Genomic DNA, 16848 nt, shown 5'->3' on the forward strand with positions numbered 1-16848 from the left:
CGAAAGGTAAGAGCAGACCCTCTGTATGAGAACCGTGCCACTGTAAGAGGAGGTAGACATGGAGATGAGAGGATGCTGGCAGTACATCCCCAGGATGGAGGCTGTGAGCAACGCCAATCACAGTGGCCTCTGAGACTGGCAAGGTATTAGAGAAAGAGTTCGAAGGGAGTTTGCCCACTCTGTGGGCAAAGAACTGGCTGAAAGAAGATGAACTGGCTGAAAGAAGAGGGGTCCTAAGGTTTGGGTCTCTGACTCCCTGCTGAGACTTGGTGGGCGTCTCTGATGTAATTGAATGTTTGCTGAAAGGCAGCTTGATGCCCAGCTTCCACATCCCAGGTGAGCGTCCAGCTTGCTGGCTTACCAAGCTACCCTCTCACTTTCTGCATTGCATTATCTCTGTCCCAGTTTAGGTGTGGGAGCAGAGTGAAGTAAGTCCATCTAGTGAAACAGTGGGAGGACCACTCCTGGACAACATGTAACACAGTGGCTAAGGTGGCTTCCTAGGAGTTTGGGAAACCAGCATCAAGTGCCTGCTTCACAGCAGGCAAAGAAATGTTTGAGCTCTCACTTCTGGTATCTCAGAAATAAGCTTTAGCCAATGGGCCTCTTGGTGCGAGAGAGGCATAGTCCTTGTAGCCTCCTCTTGGGCGTGAGTTTTGGGTGGTTGTCATGAACAAGCCTGCTGTAGGACCAGTATTCAACATGCATTAGGCACAAAGCAGTTTGGAGCTGAATGAAAGAGAAAATGGGGTTCAGTGTCTGCAGGCTGAGGTCTGGGCTCTCGGGGTGCAAACCACAGTCTTCGTGCAGAACATGGCAATTAGACACCTAAACCGCCCACACAAATCTCATCCCATCAAACTGTGGTGTTTGACTATTTATGTTTGTTTATATTTATATTGTTTACATTTATATTTTAGAGGGAAATGCAAACAAACCTCCTTACTAAAAGAAAATAGCTCATTGCACAAACAGCATTTCTGTCAAGAAGAAGAAGGGGCCCTATGTCATAGAGGATGGTCACGCCACCTGATGTGCAACCAGGAGGTGTTTGATACCACACTGATGATGCTTCCATGAGAATTTGGGCAGTTTAGAACAGAAGTTTCAAGCTTCAGTAAAGGGCAGGTGGGTGTATATATCTTCATGTTCACTGTTGTTTGTGTGGCAGCACATGTATTTTAGTCGCAGGATGGATATGCTTTTTGATCATGGGAGAAGCCAGAGCTGCTTATGTCCATTTACAAGGTTAGGTAGCCTGACTCTGGCAAGCAATCAGACTCAATTTCTCTATATCATGTTAATATTTCCACTCTGGGATATACAGTGGCTTTAGGACCTCAGGAAGAGCTGTTTGTGCAAATTACCAAGCAAATCAATGGTATGTGCATTCCAAGGACTCATAACTCAGGCAGAAAGAAAAAAAAATCATCAAATGGCTCAAAGGAACTTGTTTAGGGTGGCAATTTCCTTGCTATATTTCAGCTCTCTGTCTCCCGCTATTCAGGCTGTCTAAAATAAATCACTGTCTTTTTTTTCTTCTTTTTTTCCTGAACAATGGGGGAAGTGTGATCAGTTTGTTTGTGCTAACTCTTTTTTTTTTAATTCTCCTTTTCTATAAACCCAAACAAAACCTGTGACTATTTCTGTTGACAACTCTACCCTAAGACCTAAACATGCAAAAACTTTCAACAGGCTTAAAGTAGTATTTTAACCAGGAGACGTCAAAATAGCTCAGCTGTTTTACCCACCACTGGAATGTAACGCAAGCTATGTACACAAACCAGGCCTCACATATTAAAAAACATCAATAAGAAGTAAGATCCATTCCCCCCTTTAGAAGCTAGGGATTTCATCCTACGTTGGAAGGATGCTGAGTCCAGACTCCTGTTAGGTGGCCTCATCCCAGACAGTGGTGAGTCCATATAAAATCACAACCAGTTGTGGGGGGTTTTTGCCAAAGCTGAATGTATTTCCCTTTGAAGTACTGCTGGTGAGGAGCGTGTTTTATTACGCATGGTGTTAACACCAGTTCAAAATTTTAACTCCTTTTTCATATTAAAATAAGAAATCGTGTCCATGAGAGCTTGAGACTGGCTTTTTAACTACAAGCTGCAACTCCTTTTTTCTCAAATGAAATAAAGGCATGCTTGGGAGCAGGAGACCAAAAGGATGTTTCTAAGCTAAAAGGCAGGCAGAATAAGCTTGGCTTGTCACCAAGTTGCACTGAATTTGACAAATGAAATTTCATTAGAAGTGCAGGGGCGGTTGTGAAACTGCCAGTAAATAACTGTCTCCCCAGAGTCTCACACTTTTTCCAGAGTCTATTTTCTCTTCGGACTCCATTCTGCCAGGGATAATATTTTAAGAGCAAAACCCAGAGCTAAGTGTCAGGGTTAGAAGTTAGTAGATAATAAAGGTCAAATGTATTTTTTCCAGGAGCTACTGGAATTTATGCCATTATTTTATCTTTTCTTCCTCGCTTGTGCTTTCTCTCACAGTTGTTACCGCTAATGGGCCCAAGCCAAGACCATGAATCCAGACAAATTCAGGGATGGTTCCAGAGCTAAATTGTGTAGCTGACCATTTTGTCTCCAATGACCCAAATGCCATCCCCATGACCCTGTGCTCTGAAATGTTTGGAGCTGTTTCAGACCTGGATCTGAACTTCATGGCTGATGACCGTCTCTAGTCATCATCCTTCGGTAATTCAAAATATAAATTAAATGCACATCATCATTCATCTTACCAAACCACATCTGTGCATGAAGCTACTTTTGCTCTCTCAGGGCATTACAAACCCATGAAGTATCTCTCCTCCTGGCTGTTACTGAGCAAAGAAAAAGGGTTCTTTGTCTTGTTTCTTGCTGCTTCTGTAAGGAAGGTTTTCTACTCTTTCTAGCTCAGGGATGTAAGACACTTCCATTTCCAAACAGGAGACTCTATCATGACAGTTTGTGTTTTCTGTACGGATTAGCTGTTGAATTTACTCTTCTGTACCACCCCTCGCTGCTCCTCAGCTGGAACGCGGGCTCGGGTGGCCCTGACAATGCAGCTTCTTTTGCTCTGAAGCCAAGGTGGGAGGCCCAGTGGGGGTCCGAAGTGTTGAACGCAGCTTTCCTGCGTGGACACTATCACTTGTGATTGACCAAGACTGGCTCGAGGGAGCACCCGAGCTCTTTTCACAGGAGGCTTCCCCCTCAGTGACACAGTCTGTATCTCTTCTTACAGATGGCACTCTGAAGGACACCTGCTTCTGAAAACATGTATATCTGCATCTGTCTCTTTGTTGTTAGACGCAATTTTGATCATGCATAGAGATGTTTTGTAAGTGAACTCTTTCCTTCCCCGTATGCAAGGAAAGAGCTAGCTTTTCTTGGTAGCCGGTAAAACCAGGTGTATGAAACATCTGTTTCTGAAGTGCACAGCAGTGTCTCCAAATGGACGAGAGATGGAAAAGGAGGTGCCCTCAGACTCACTCTCTAGTTTTCTTTTTAAAACCTTGAGACCGTGTGTTTTGGGCAAAATTCATAGCTGCTGCCGTCAGAAGGGCAGAGCTGGGATTTCAGGTCCCTAATTTGTCTGATAGTTTAATTTGCTGGGAAACAGGTCCTGTGTATCACATGCTTCAGCTGATAAAATCAGCAGGACTTTACTACCTTCCCTCATCAGGCCATGTTCCACCCGTCACTGGTGTAAATGGAAGTCATTACACTGATAGTTTATGGGAAGAGGATTTAGGTTATAGAGACAATAGAGCCCCAGTCTTTGGTCCTCCAGGTTTCCTAAAGCCATAAATGCTTGCAAAACTAATATGAAGAGCATATTTCCAGTGTAGATGAAGTTGGAGGACTCAGTTTCTTGGTACAATTTCTGTTTTCTAGAACCTTAATTAGAACTTTCAAAAATCACTGATAACCCAGATGTCTTGCCACTGCTTTTAGTAGAAGGTAATCCTAGATGACCTTCCACAAATCCCTTTTAATTAGCCTCTTTCCCAGAGTGTGCCATGCCAGCAGACGATTAATACATTAATCTTACTGTATTTGCAGCTGATTCTTTATTCTTTCTCTACAGATGGAATTTTATTTTGGGGCCCCATGAAGTTTTAGGTCACAATCATCTACTGTAAAATCTATTCTCACCCTTAGAGAGTCTAGTCACATTTTGGGGAGGGGGGATGATCTAAAATAAAATCTTGCAGATGATATTGCACGAAACACCACACACAACTGCACACAACAACATACACAATGCTGCCAGCAGTCCTGCTGCTTAAGAGCAAAAACTGTCTCTCATGAAATCTGAATTTACAAGTTGATTGTAATGGTATTGAACAAGCTAACAAATGCCATACTATTGTACAAGCTCACATGGGAGGCAGTGCTAACACATTCATTAATGGTACCAAATTGTGTAGATTGTGACATCAGATATACTTTTTAGTCTTGAGAAATAAGAATTTATTTATGCTGCTTATTATTGAGAAATAATACCAAATGGTTCACATGAGAAAAAGTTCCTGTTATGGCACTTGATATTCACCATTGTGCTGGATAGAAAGTAGCCATGTGAAAGAAAAATCTGGGGGATTTGGTGGGGCTAACTAGATTTGCTGGAAAACATGTCCTGCATATCACCTGCTGCAAATTTGATCTGAATTTGGGTCATCAATCAGATGCTGGACTGAAATGTAACATAACATTAGGGAGGGTCAGTAGAACATTGAGCTTTGTATTTAAAATATTGCAATCTATGTCAGGCATTAACTACATCAGCTGCTATATATGGCACTATGGAAAGCATTTTGCAACTGGACTCAGTAACTCTGAAAATATTTTCCCTTAAACTTTCTGTTTGAGGAAAAAAGGTAAAGAAATAAGTAAGTGCACTTTTGCCGCCTCCGGGCTTTATAAAAGTATGGCTTCGTGGATGGTCATGGGGAGCATGGATGGCAAGGTTCAGCGTAGCGATTGGTCACGTGGACCATGGGGAGTCTGGAAGGGAGGATCTATCAATCTGCTTCAGTTGAGTTTATCTGTCCCAGTGGTAACCTGGGTACCAGCAGGTATTTGATGGCTTTATGGTAGGCGTGGGTTAGAAGCCACTGGAAGGGCTATAAATTTTCAGACTTGAGGCATGAACTGACCTGGAACTGATGGAGGTTAGGGAGAAGGTTTGCCTTTGGGGAAACTGCTAGTTTATTTGTGTCTTAGCAAGGCAGCTGGTTTTACATCAAAACCAGCACATGGATTAGATGGACAGTTAGTTGTATCAAACACGATGGTTCCTGTGTACTCCAGCTGTCAGGCTGGGTAGGGAAGCTCTGTCAGATGGTGAAAGCACACTGTAACAGAGATCTGCCAGTCACTTCTTACAATAGCTGTATATATACAGTATAGTTAAATGCTGAGAATCAGGTCCCACAAGGCACTACCAGTCCTGTCATTTACTAAAGTCCTTGTAAACGAAGAGTACACTGAACCTTGCAGATGTGAACCTGGGGCACCTGTCATTTGAGGAGCAAAGGGGAAGCCAGAAAACCAGGAAATCTGATGACAAAGAAATCTGAGAGGCTTTCAGCAGTGGTATTTTGTACTGTTTCCCACTACATTCTGGGAGCCAGTAAAGATTTCTGAAGATATTTGCTTGATAGAACACCCACTGCTTGTTTTAATTAGCTTGGTCTCATTTTTAATAGGCACCAGCTGAAAATTTTGAGTGGGATCTTGCATGCATTTCAGTATTAATGCAGAAAGATGGGCCTGACAGAGTTCAAGCTTGCATCCCAGTTATTGCAGGCGTAGTTCCACAGGTCTGGTCTGGCACAGCATAGGGGGAGCAGCATGACCCAGCCGAATTAAACTTTGCGGATTGGGGCTATCTTTTGCATTTCACTTGAAAGACTTAAAACATATAAAGGCCATTTGGGTTCCTTTTTGCTCGTCTCTGTTCAAGGCTGCTGAGGTCTTCTGCTGAAAGCAAGTCATGATTGCCTGTGGTGGATAGCTTTTCTATTAAGAGATAGTTAAAGTATGTCAGCAATCTTTAGCTGATAGCAGACAAACTAAACTCCTCTCGTGTTCCCTCACACAGAGCCTTTAAGTCTTGCTGACATGCCTGGAGTTGAAAAAGCCAATGATGAGCTGTGATAATAGCTCGTAAACACAGAGCGTGGCTACACCTTGCAGTGTCTACAGCCTAAGGGAACAGATCTGCCAACCCATATCTGCCCTTAAAAGCCAGGAAACAAATCATTGGTAATAAAACACAATGGCTGTTCTCCATCTGCAATCAATTTGTGTTTAACTAACGATGTTAAGTACAAAATAGCCACAGTCATTTCTTATTAGGTCCTTGAATAAACAATAGCTGTAGCTCAAATGTTTCATTAGCAGGGAGGGAAGCAGCTACTAGCTACTTTTCCAGGTGTCAGTAGCTGCTGCTAGGGTTTGCAGAGCTGTGGGCAGGCAGGAATGGCCCACGTTACTGCTGTCCTCCTTGGCTTGTGTGATGAAGGGAAGCTGTGCCTCTGTTTGCTACAAGGCCTGGACAAGTATGGTGTGTTCATACCAGCAAGCAAGATCTGCAACCCAGTGAAAAGAGTAAGTCTTTCTGCTGGTTGCAAATGATTTTGGGTTCAAACATGAAAAAAGTCAGCCAAGGGCAGGGAGAAGTTTGGGGTGTCTGGGGGAAAATTATGGAGCTGGGGCTGCCTCTAAGCTCTCAAGCAGAGAGCCTGAGACAAGCTGCCTTATGTGTTTCCTGTCTCCCCTTGAGCAGGCTTGGGGTGCAACTGCTGATGGCATTGCTGTCCCCATGAGCAGGCCAGCTTCATGTAGTCAAGAGGTTTTTTCAGGCTCAATAGCAGAGAGAGGTTCAAGATGTACTGTTGGAATTGGGGTCAGGTGCAAAAGTTGTCAAAAGCTGAAGGTGATGATATGACTTTGATTTGACTGACCAAAAGCCATGCACAGATAACACTTCTCAACTTTTCTAGGCTTAAAGTTATTTGCTCTTTAAGTTAGGGGTTTTGTGCCATCTATAAATTACAAAACCTAGGTCTCTTAAAGTGGAAATTCTGTGCTATGTATGCACACAGGGCTTGGCTGTTCTGTTACAACAAAATGCCATGCCAAATAAATAATCATGAGCATAAGGAAATGTCATGAATGAGAGAAGGGTGAAAAAGACTAAAATGAAATAAGGCTCCTTAAAAATATTCTGGGAAATGAGCAGACATTATGCGCAAGTAAAGACATTATCATTTGTAGGCAGACTGGTGAATCTATGTTCTTTAATGGCATTCTAAAGCTACTGATAAGAAATGCTGCACGTATTCATGGGACTTAAGTAGATGCTAGATCCTCTTGCTTTAGGATTAAAGCAAATAAAGCTTTAAGGTATTTTCAGAGAACCCCTTCACTTCTAGCGTGCTCTTCGTTAGTTTAAAAAAAAAAAAGGCAACAAAACAGAAGAATTCCTAGAGGACAATATGTATGTTCATTTGGGGCAACCCAAAGCCTTTCATTTGTTTTTGTTTTGAAAGGCAAATGTTTACCCTGAGTCTGAGCCTAGCCTGCAGGTGTTGTGGCTGGCCCCATTAACCTGTATGGGCCTGCTCGCACACACGGGTGGCTTTCAGGGTGGCCTGCCTCGCTGCACTTAGCTTCTTTCTTTGCTGGGCATGTTATAGATCGGTCTTTCTTGTGCAAATCTGAGTATTTCTGGCTTGGATTAGGTTAGAGAAACTGTGAAAGGAAGGGGTTTTGTTTTGTTCTGGTTTTCCCTTCATGCTACTCAGCACTAATAGCTTCAGCCAGATCAGAATCGAGAAAAGCAAAAAGGATTTCTCCCTGACTTCCCCCCAGTGTCTGACTGCTTCTGGACCTGAAAAAGTTGGTTCTGAGCATTAAATGTTAGCACTGCTCTATTCCAGTCCTTTTGTATGTATCTGTATTTAGTTTGCTATTCTGGATCTTCCCTTCTCCAACAGAATAGTAATGGTGATCATGCAATAGGGGTTTATGTAAAATGGCCATCCAAAAAATGCTATGTATTGCTGCAAAGAGCCTTTACTTCAGCTGCTGCTTATGTGAATCCTAGTGATCCACATACACACTGTGGTAACCATACACAACAGTGAAACATAACAACGAGAGGCTGTCTTTAATGGGGGAAGGTAATATTAAACACTTGTACAAGGAGTCACCAAAGCTGGAACAGCCCAGCCCTTAAATACCTGGTGACTCAGCAGCTGATGAAGATATCATCTGGGTCCCTGGGCTCTCCCTTCTGCACTTGTCCTTGTAACTCAGTGATACCTTCTCTAGTTGGTCAAGGATGCATTAATCCATAATCCAAACTTCAGCTAAATGTCTCCTTCAGCGGTATCTCTGATTCTCGTTACTCTCCAGTAGGCTAGAGCTTGAAATGTGCCTCACTTACACTTTGTCATACTTGGAAAAGAGAGAGGACTAAGTTGGCTTTAAACTTGTACCTGGCTGCAGTGCAGGAGTTACTGGGTTGCACGCAGGCGTAAAACAGAGCAGGCTTAGGCTTTTTTCCATGCTTTGTTTTGTCTGCCAGCATCTCCTGAGGACTACTCTATCACATGAGGGTTCTTAGGGAATAGACTTCCCGCTTATGAGTTGTCCCTGAGGCCTTAACTCCTGCATTGAAGAACAGCAAATGCAGGAGCTGCTCTCAAGGCCAGGCTTCCCTGAAGGATTCCTTTAGATAAACCATGGCCAATGTGTGTTGATGAACTACTTGCACAGCAGATGGGAAACGAATGGAAAGCATACAAAACCCTTTATCCATGTTACAAGTTTGTATATTTTCTGCCTCCACTTCTAATCCAGTCTGAAGCTTTTTTTCCTTTGAAAAAATAAAATTAAAAAATCCAAGCACTTGGTTATTTTTCTTCAAGATCCATTATGAGGTACTCTGTTTTTCTTGCTGCTTTACTGGACACTAAACCCAGATTTCTCCATGGTAATTTTTAATGACCTAAAGCTCTGTACACAATATTTCTATAACTGGGTGTATTTCAAGCAGTTGCTACTTCAGGTCTTCATCTTTCTGTATTTCAGTGGAGAGGAAAATAAACAATCAATGGCAACTGGAGGCAGAGGTTATAGATGGAAAGCTATGGCTCCATGAATGAAAGTATTATTGTACTGATATGTAATCCCCAAAATCCAGGCTGGGAGAACTGCTGCTCAGCTGAGGCCACTTTTAAAACCTGTAAGGCAACTTGCTTTCCTTGTAAACTAAGGAATCAGGTATAAATACATTTTACTGTACCTTTAAAGTACAAAACAAAACAGATGGTTGAAAGGTACTGTGTGCTCTTGTCAGCTCTCGCCCTCTTTACATGGACTTCTTCCAGCCCTCCCAGTCTGTCTTTGTGGGTTTTAATACAGTTATTAATCCCAGTTGCCCTCCCGCCTTGGCAAGAGGCCTTTCCCCTTGCCAGTCTTTGGTCAGGCAATACTACCGAAGCCTGATTCCGAACCTGCTGATGAAGCCAAACCTGTGATTAGCTATTGTTTGGAAACCCTAATAATTAGGCGGGGTGTATATGTTCAGCTGGAAGCCGATGATCTTGTGCAGGAGGTCATGGGATGGGGGCGAATCACTGGACAAGTGTCACAGAGCAGTTCAGTTTACTGTAGTGCAAAGCATCAGGGGATGTGCAGCGAAAATCCCCGATGACACACTGGGATGAGGACATCCCCAGGAAGGGCATGTTGTGATGCAGCTGCCTGTACAAACCAGGTCATTCAGCTTCATTGCCTGAACTGCAGAAGCAGATAAAGCACTGAGGGCTGAGTCAAAAAAAAATATATATAACTTTCTCTAAACAAAAAATAATTGAATGCTGGGATTCTTGCAAAATCTGGGAGCTGGCAGGGCACTGTAGAAACCAGAATGTATTCTGAGTCTTGTGCTCCAGAAAATGTATCGTGAGCTGGCAGTGCTGGGACAGTGGAAGGCTCATAAAGATAAAATATTAATGCTGTGTGCTTTAAGGTGCTTCACATCAAGAGGGAGGTACTTGATTCAAATATAACTTGCTTGGGGGCCATCTGAGCCTGCAGACTTGTTTCAGCTTGTTACTAACTGCTGTGCCTTGTTTCTGCTACCTACCTCCAAATGAGCAGCTAAGAGGGTTTACCCTGAATCCAGGCATGGGCATGGCTTTGCCAAATGGGTTGGGTTGTACACAGAGGACAAGATGTTGCCCTTGTCCCATTACCATGCAAGCACTAAGATGCATGGGCAGAGCTCAGTCAGCTGTTGATTGTAAGGCACTAGTGTTAGGTACAAATTATATTTCTCGGGGCAGGAAGGTTGAAATTTATGCTGCCTAGCTGAGATACTGAGAGCTAGGTATCTCCAGATCTTATTCAGTCTAATACCAGTTTCTGTTGACCGTGGAGAGAACAACCTGGGCTAGTTGTCTTTGTTAAGCGAGGTGGATGCTAATGCCCCAGATTTTTGGGTGCACGGCTGGCTGGAGAAATAAAACGCTGTGGCGCTAGCAAGATAGCCAAGGACCACCGCTTTCTTCTGTAAATCCTGAATATGGAGTTGGGGGATATAGTGGGAGGGGATGTCTGCATGGGTGGACACTGAGACAAATGTGATTGCCCCCTTTCCATTGACTAATTGAAGATAGAGTGATCCTGTTCCTCTCTTTGGTGGCCTATGAGATGTGTACTTCACCTCTGCCAGGCAGTGCTGCAAGGCAGAGACTTCCCTTCTCTCTTCTAGCTGGGCACTTTGGCCCACGTGCAGGGTGGTGGTTTTGGTCAGTTCCTGAGAGTAAGAAAAAAAGCTATATCTGAATCCTGCTGTCTCTTCCCAGGCACGCTCCGGATGCAAGCAAGCCTAGGTTTCTTACTTGACCTCAATTTATACTTTCCTAGAGAGAAATGAGGAGGATCTGCAACTGAGAGTCCTGACTGGAAGAAAGCAAAGTCTGCCACAAGCATCTACCTACCTGCCTTAGTAAAAGGACAGAAGGGAAAGTTTCTGCTTAGTGGAAGAAAGTAAGTGAGCACAGCTAAAACCTTGCTAAACGTAGGGAGTCACTTGCTACCTTTCAGTTCCTGCTTACTCCCTGTGATTTGGCAACTCTCCATTCTGCCCGCACAATTTCTTCAGTGTGACTGGGCTTTGCAAAAACCTCCTTAATCCATCACAGAAAGGTTTTATGCAATTGCATCCAACACAGTCCTTTTTCACTTGATTTAAATGAGAAAGTTAAATCTCAGTCTAGACGGAGTGCTCTCTAGCTCCTGTGAATCTTGCACCCGGCGAGATGTATCATCTATGAGTATGTTTCTCATTTTCCAGACGAGCCCAGGGGATCTGCACCCCCCTCCATAAAATTCCTGTCTGTGCTAAATTGCCTTTTAGTCTTGATTTATACCTCAATAAAACCCATCATGAGAAAGAGAAAATGTTTAATTGTAAAACTGACATGACTTACACAGGGCACATTTTTGGTGGTTATTTATGCACTTATCTTCTTTAAAAGGGATATAAAGACCCATGACTTTCGTTTACAGTGGCAACAGTAAAAGGTGAGGAAAATGAAGGCAGTGAAGGATGAGGAGTAAACCTTAAACCAGTATGTCTTCTGGAAAAGGACCTCTGTTAAAACAATCACTGCAAAATATGAAGAGATGCAGGTTGGAATTGGGATCTTAAGGGGTTCCAAGAAAAACTTTGAGATTCCTCCTGTCCCCTATCAAACCAAGCCAGAAAACAACCTTACATTGGGGCTGTTTGATGTTGAAAGTTGGAAAACATTTCTTTTCTCAAAGCAGTAACAAGTGAAGAAATTTTATTTTATGTTGCTTATGAAATCATTGATTCTGAGTTCTTGTTTGATTTCTTTCACCCAGACCCCTTTCAAAATTGTGCTGTGGTTTTCTTTTAAAGTAGTTTTCTCAAGGGTGAACGTGGTGCTAGAGAGAGGTATGCAAGCCTGTCTTCAGGTTTCGGCTGCAAAGTTTATACTGGCAACCTTGTCCTACTGATGACAGGCACCCTGGCAGCACCTTAAACAAGTGTTCAAGCAGCACATACAAGATAAGAAGACTCCAGGATAATTAGAAATGGTTTCATTACTGGGAGGTCAGCATGATTTACTTAATTACATCATAAATGTGCTTCCTTATCTTTTCTATCGCCTGTATAAGGATGTAGCTTCTAAGACTGTTCTTTGGGGGTGAAAGCTAAGGAGCAAAGTTAAGCTTCTTGTTCAGCTCCAATTTGGTCTCATTACTGACAAAATGTTTATTATGGCATGGAGTTAGTGTTGACATGTGCTTTGTTCTGCATGATGTGACTCTTGCCTCAAGGGCCATCTAGACTTCAAACGCTGGAGAGTAGGTGCATGGTAATGCACAGACATGCCTATATATTTGCATATTAGCCAGGCTGATAGAGAGAAGAAATACTTCATAAATATGTAGGTCAGCAGCATTCTTATCTCCTTGTCTTTCACTGTCTCAGCCCTGAGCCTACTTGCCTTACCTATAGCATTGTCCTCTGCATGGGAACTCGGCTGCTACGGTGCTGTGGACCAGCACACGGGGAGTGTGAAGTCAGGAACTTGTGAAGGTTTCAGAGTGGTGGGGTACAAGGCCTCCTAAAATGTCTTAGACTGTCCATAGGAGATGCTGAATTCTTCCTGTTGACATCTAGAAATTTCCCTTAAATATGAGAAGTGACCAGCGCAATCTTCAAAAGTTCTCCTCTAATGGAGAGATGGCCAAAGTTGCTCATGTGTTTGTACTTGGAGGCTGTACCCCAACGGGCTGCACCAATCCCTTGAAACATCCTTTACTAGAGACAAGCCTCCCCCTTCTTCACTGGAGAAAATCCTCCTGGCAATATGTTCAGTAAAGATACATTTACTACCAAGACTTGCAGCATTCTCCCTACCCAGGATACCAGCTCTTGCTGGCTTTGGCACTAAGACTGGTTGCGACCAAGCCCAACAAGGAGCGCTCTGCCTGACCCCTGAACAACGTGGGTGTTTGGTCAGCCTCTGAGAAAGAGAGTATTTTCTTGCTGAACTGAAAAGAAAGGCAGTTACGCTTCTATTAAAACATTTTTTTTTGTAGAAAGTGAAACTTACCATTATCCAGTGATTTTGGCTTCCACCTACAGTATGTTAATCGAAGGAACACAGGAGCTTTGTGCATCGGTGATGGTTATCTCTATAGGAAATCCAGCATTGTGGTTACACTGGCTGGTTTTTTGCCTTTCCCAATTGTAGGACTTCTTTTCACTTGCAGGATTTCCTTGTTCCAAATATTTCTTCATAGACCCAAGTGCTTTTTTCCTCTCCTGAAAGAAAAGGTCAATGAAACAGAGATGAACAAAGGAGGAAAATGTCTTTCCATTTACTTACCGTCCTGCCAATTCAAACAGTTCTGCGCTGTGCAGGGTTTCCCTGCATGCCTCTCCTGATGATGCACAAGACTGACCTCAGGGGAAAACTGATTCTCTCTAAAATATGATTAAATAACTTTGCCACTGTCAGCGATATGTGTTTTTAATCAGCAGCATGACCTTTTTTTATATATCCCTTTTAAGGGCTAAGGAATTTTGGCAGGTATCATAAACTGATGCATGCTGCATGGCCTTACTTTACTGCTCCCAATGCCTTTATCAGGAAGGCTGATATCCAGAGTTGTTCAATAGCTCTGGAATGCTTTTTCGAGCCGTTCCTTCATCTGCAGGTCTGCAACCTAATGTTGCAGCTTTGTGCCAGAGAAACAAAAGGTCAAACAGACCAACTCGGGGGTAAAATCAGCTACTTTGTGGGCTTCACTGAACAAGTTTTGAGAGAAATGCAGCCGGTAAACCAAAGCACAACCAATCCATGACTGTGGACTGAAAAAATAATATTTTATGAGTTTGAATAGATTAGTCTTTTAAAAAAAATTGTTGTTGCTCTTTGTATTGGGACAGTGCCTAGAGCCAGACCACCATATGGATTATGCAAACATAAAAAAAAGAGTTGATCTCTGTACTGGAGATCATTAATCTAGCCTTAAAATGACCAGTTGTGCTTTCAGAGGTCATTTTTGTTTGTTTTTTAAACCTGCTTGTTGTCTTGAGTAACCCAAACATAACATTGCTGAGGCCCTGCCCTTATCCTGATAAGGGACACAAAAACTGCTATTGTGCATGGACTTTGTCTCCTGAGCATTCAGGTATATAGGTGACTGTCCACTGATAACCAGTTCCTCTGTGTGAATTTTCTGAGACGCTTCATCTTTCAAAGACAGACCTGAGCTGCACAGAAAAAAAACAAAACAACACAACCCATGGGAGTTGTCAGGAAATAGCTGAGCAAGCTTGTGAGAAAATTGTGAGTTAAAGGAATATGCGAAGAGTTTATGCCATGCATGGAGGGTGTGAAGTTTTAGACAGGCTCCGGGTACGGCTGCAGTAAGCCATAACGTAATCCTTCTAGCATGCGACGCGCAGGATGAGCTAGAGGTTGAGTAGAATTACTTGGCTTTGGGATCTTTTCCGTTTGCCAGGAGAGTCAATCTGAAGGAAGCCTTGGAAACAGAGCACACTTACTTTTTTTGAGGAGCTCAGTAACTTTTGCTATTTGTACTTCCAAATCCAGAAAAGTGGTTGTCACAAATGACTGTTTTCTCTTGACTTGTTGGGGGGCTGGGTGTGTCTCTGAGGTACAACAGCAGCTCCTGACCTTCAAAATGCTTTCACTATCCTCTTGGTAGTAAAGAACCCAGGAGGCATGACTTCCCCCCTGCCCCCAAATTCTTCTAGACAACATTAATGCCTTGTCCAAAAATTATGGAGGACACAACTGCACAAAAGCAGGCAGAAATGACTGCTGCCTTAAAATATGCTCACATCATGGCACTAACACCTGCTTCGCTCCCAACCAAAAGAGATTTATAACAAAGACACTGAGTAAGCTGTAGGGTCCTTTAGCTGACAGCGAGACTGCTGGTAAAGGTTGCACAGCAGTCTCCTTTCTCTGCTCCAAACAAATGAGGAAAACTGATGTCCTGGCAAGGACTTTTCCTGTCTGTCTGGGTCTTAAGCACAGAAGTAGCACTTCCCAGGGAAGAAAAAGAAATTATCTTTTTGTGTGCGAATAGCAGCCAGCTGCTGGTTGTGTTTCTTGTTGTTTATTCCCCCCTGCCCCTTGACTTCTAAAATGTGTTCAACATGTTGTACCCAATTTCTCACCCCTCATCCAACCTGCAGGGGATTTAAAGAACAGGATCAAACACTTTCCTGTATGTCAAATACAGCAAGTGTCCTGAGGGATGCAGGGACCAGAGGCGACTTGTTGCACCAAGCCCAGTGTGTTAGCTCAATATGCATCCAGAACTGTGACCAGACACTGGGCCAAAGAGTTTGGCCAGGTGGGAGACAACTTCAGGGGGACTTTTCATGAAAGCAGTATGTGCTGCCTCACGGCAGGACCTCCGGTGTTGGCCTTACTTAGTTCATCTCTCTGGACTCTGTTTTGTAGAAGCTTTAGCAATTGCTTTTGCTCTCCTCTTCCTCCTCTCTAGCCCCTGTGGGGTGAGCCATGCACTGCTTGTGGTCCTTCCTCTCAGAGCGTTACGCAGGAACGTTATTTCCCTCTCTGTTTTCCTGTCAGGCCAACTTTTCTGCAAGGTGTGACCTTGAGGAAGGGCAGTCTGTGCCTGCCTTGTCTCCCATCAGGGGAGTGATGGGGTCGAACAGCTCACGCAGGATTTCTTGTTCCTGCTGAGTGTGCGTCTCTCCTGTGACCTGGGAGATGTGCTGACACTGCTGGGTTTGACTAGGTGTGGGGAATCTTCCAGGCACAGCTGTAGGGTGCAGTTATGCCATTGCAGTAATGCCACTGTCAGTTCCTTTGGTTGTGGATCAAGAGTGCAGTTCAGGCTGGCTGAGCTGTTTCTGAAGCGATAACTTTTGAGTACGGCAGGACAGGCAAGGTATTTGATCCAAGCAATGCTCCCGCTTTCCCAAGATGTGTTACTGACCTGCTGGTGCGTACTCAGCCCAAGAAGGACCATATAGCTGGGGGGAGTCGCTAGCTGAGGGGTCCATACCACAGAATAAAGCCTTTTGCTAAGGGCATCAAGTAAGAGTCTGAAGTCTGTTGGCATGTTATTTCATCTGTTGGTATGGGTTTTTTTTCCGCTGCCCAAGAGTGAGGCATGAAACCTGCCTATGAAGTGCCTACAGTATTCATCCCTCTTGCTTGCTTAAGAGAATCTCAAAGGGACTTGCATTACTTGCTTTCATCTTAGGCAGCGGCAACCTCGTGCTAAATCCCATGAACCAAAGGCTGCCGGATACTTGAGCTTTCAGCCAGCACTTGACTTCATAGCTTAGGCAACCAAATAGCACTCCAGAAGTAAAACAGGGTTTCTCAAATGAGTGCTTTGGGATTATTACCCTTACATTTCAATTAATACATTCATTCCTGTAGCACAGTCTGAGGCATACAGAAAACATTTGTTTTGCCAAATGGTACCAAGAGCAAAATTACCCTTCTATGATCCATGTGGTTTACCAGGGTATATCAGAGTACTAAAAAATGATGGAAAGACAGATGCAATTAAAATCCTTTTTTAAATAAAAACACTAAAGAAATCCTTGTCAGCTGTGTTTAAGGAAGAAAGGCAAACATAAAATCTTAAGCCCCCCTCCTCTAAAGAAGGACAACATTGTACTGAAAGGGCTAACTGCTGCTCTATATACTGCATGATTTTACTTTGAACCCTTTCATAGCACTGAGGAAAGAAAATAAGGTACAACCCACATGCCTTC

The 16848-nt window shown here is 43.4% G+C and overlaps 1 protein-coding gene across 1 annotated transcript in view; it reads right to left on the bottom strand.

Moving 5' to 3' along the window:
• Nucleotides 1–13181, bottom strand: part of NEDD9 (neural precursor cell expressed, developmentally down-regulated 9) — a 76401-nt gene extending 63220 nt beyond the window's left edge. Inside the window, exon 1 of the mRNA XM_072853269.1 lies at nucleotides 13163–13181. Coding sequence (XP_072709370.1) covers nucleotides 13163–13165 — 3 coding nt within the window. The 5' untranslated portion in view covers nucleotides 13166–13181. The remainder of the gene's footprint in view (nucleotides 1–13162) is intronic.
• Between the last annotated feature and the right edge of the window lie 3667 nt (nucleotides 13182–16848).

Source organism: Ciconia boyciana, chromosome 2 (genome assembly GCF_034638445.1).
Source record: "Ciconia boyciana chromosome 2, ASM3463844v1, whole genome shotgun sequence".
NCBI classification, from domain to species: Eukaryota; Metazoa; Chordata; class Aves; order Ciconiiformes; family Ciconiidae; genus Ciconia; species Ciconia boyciana.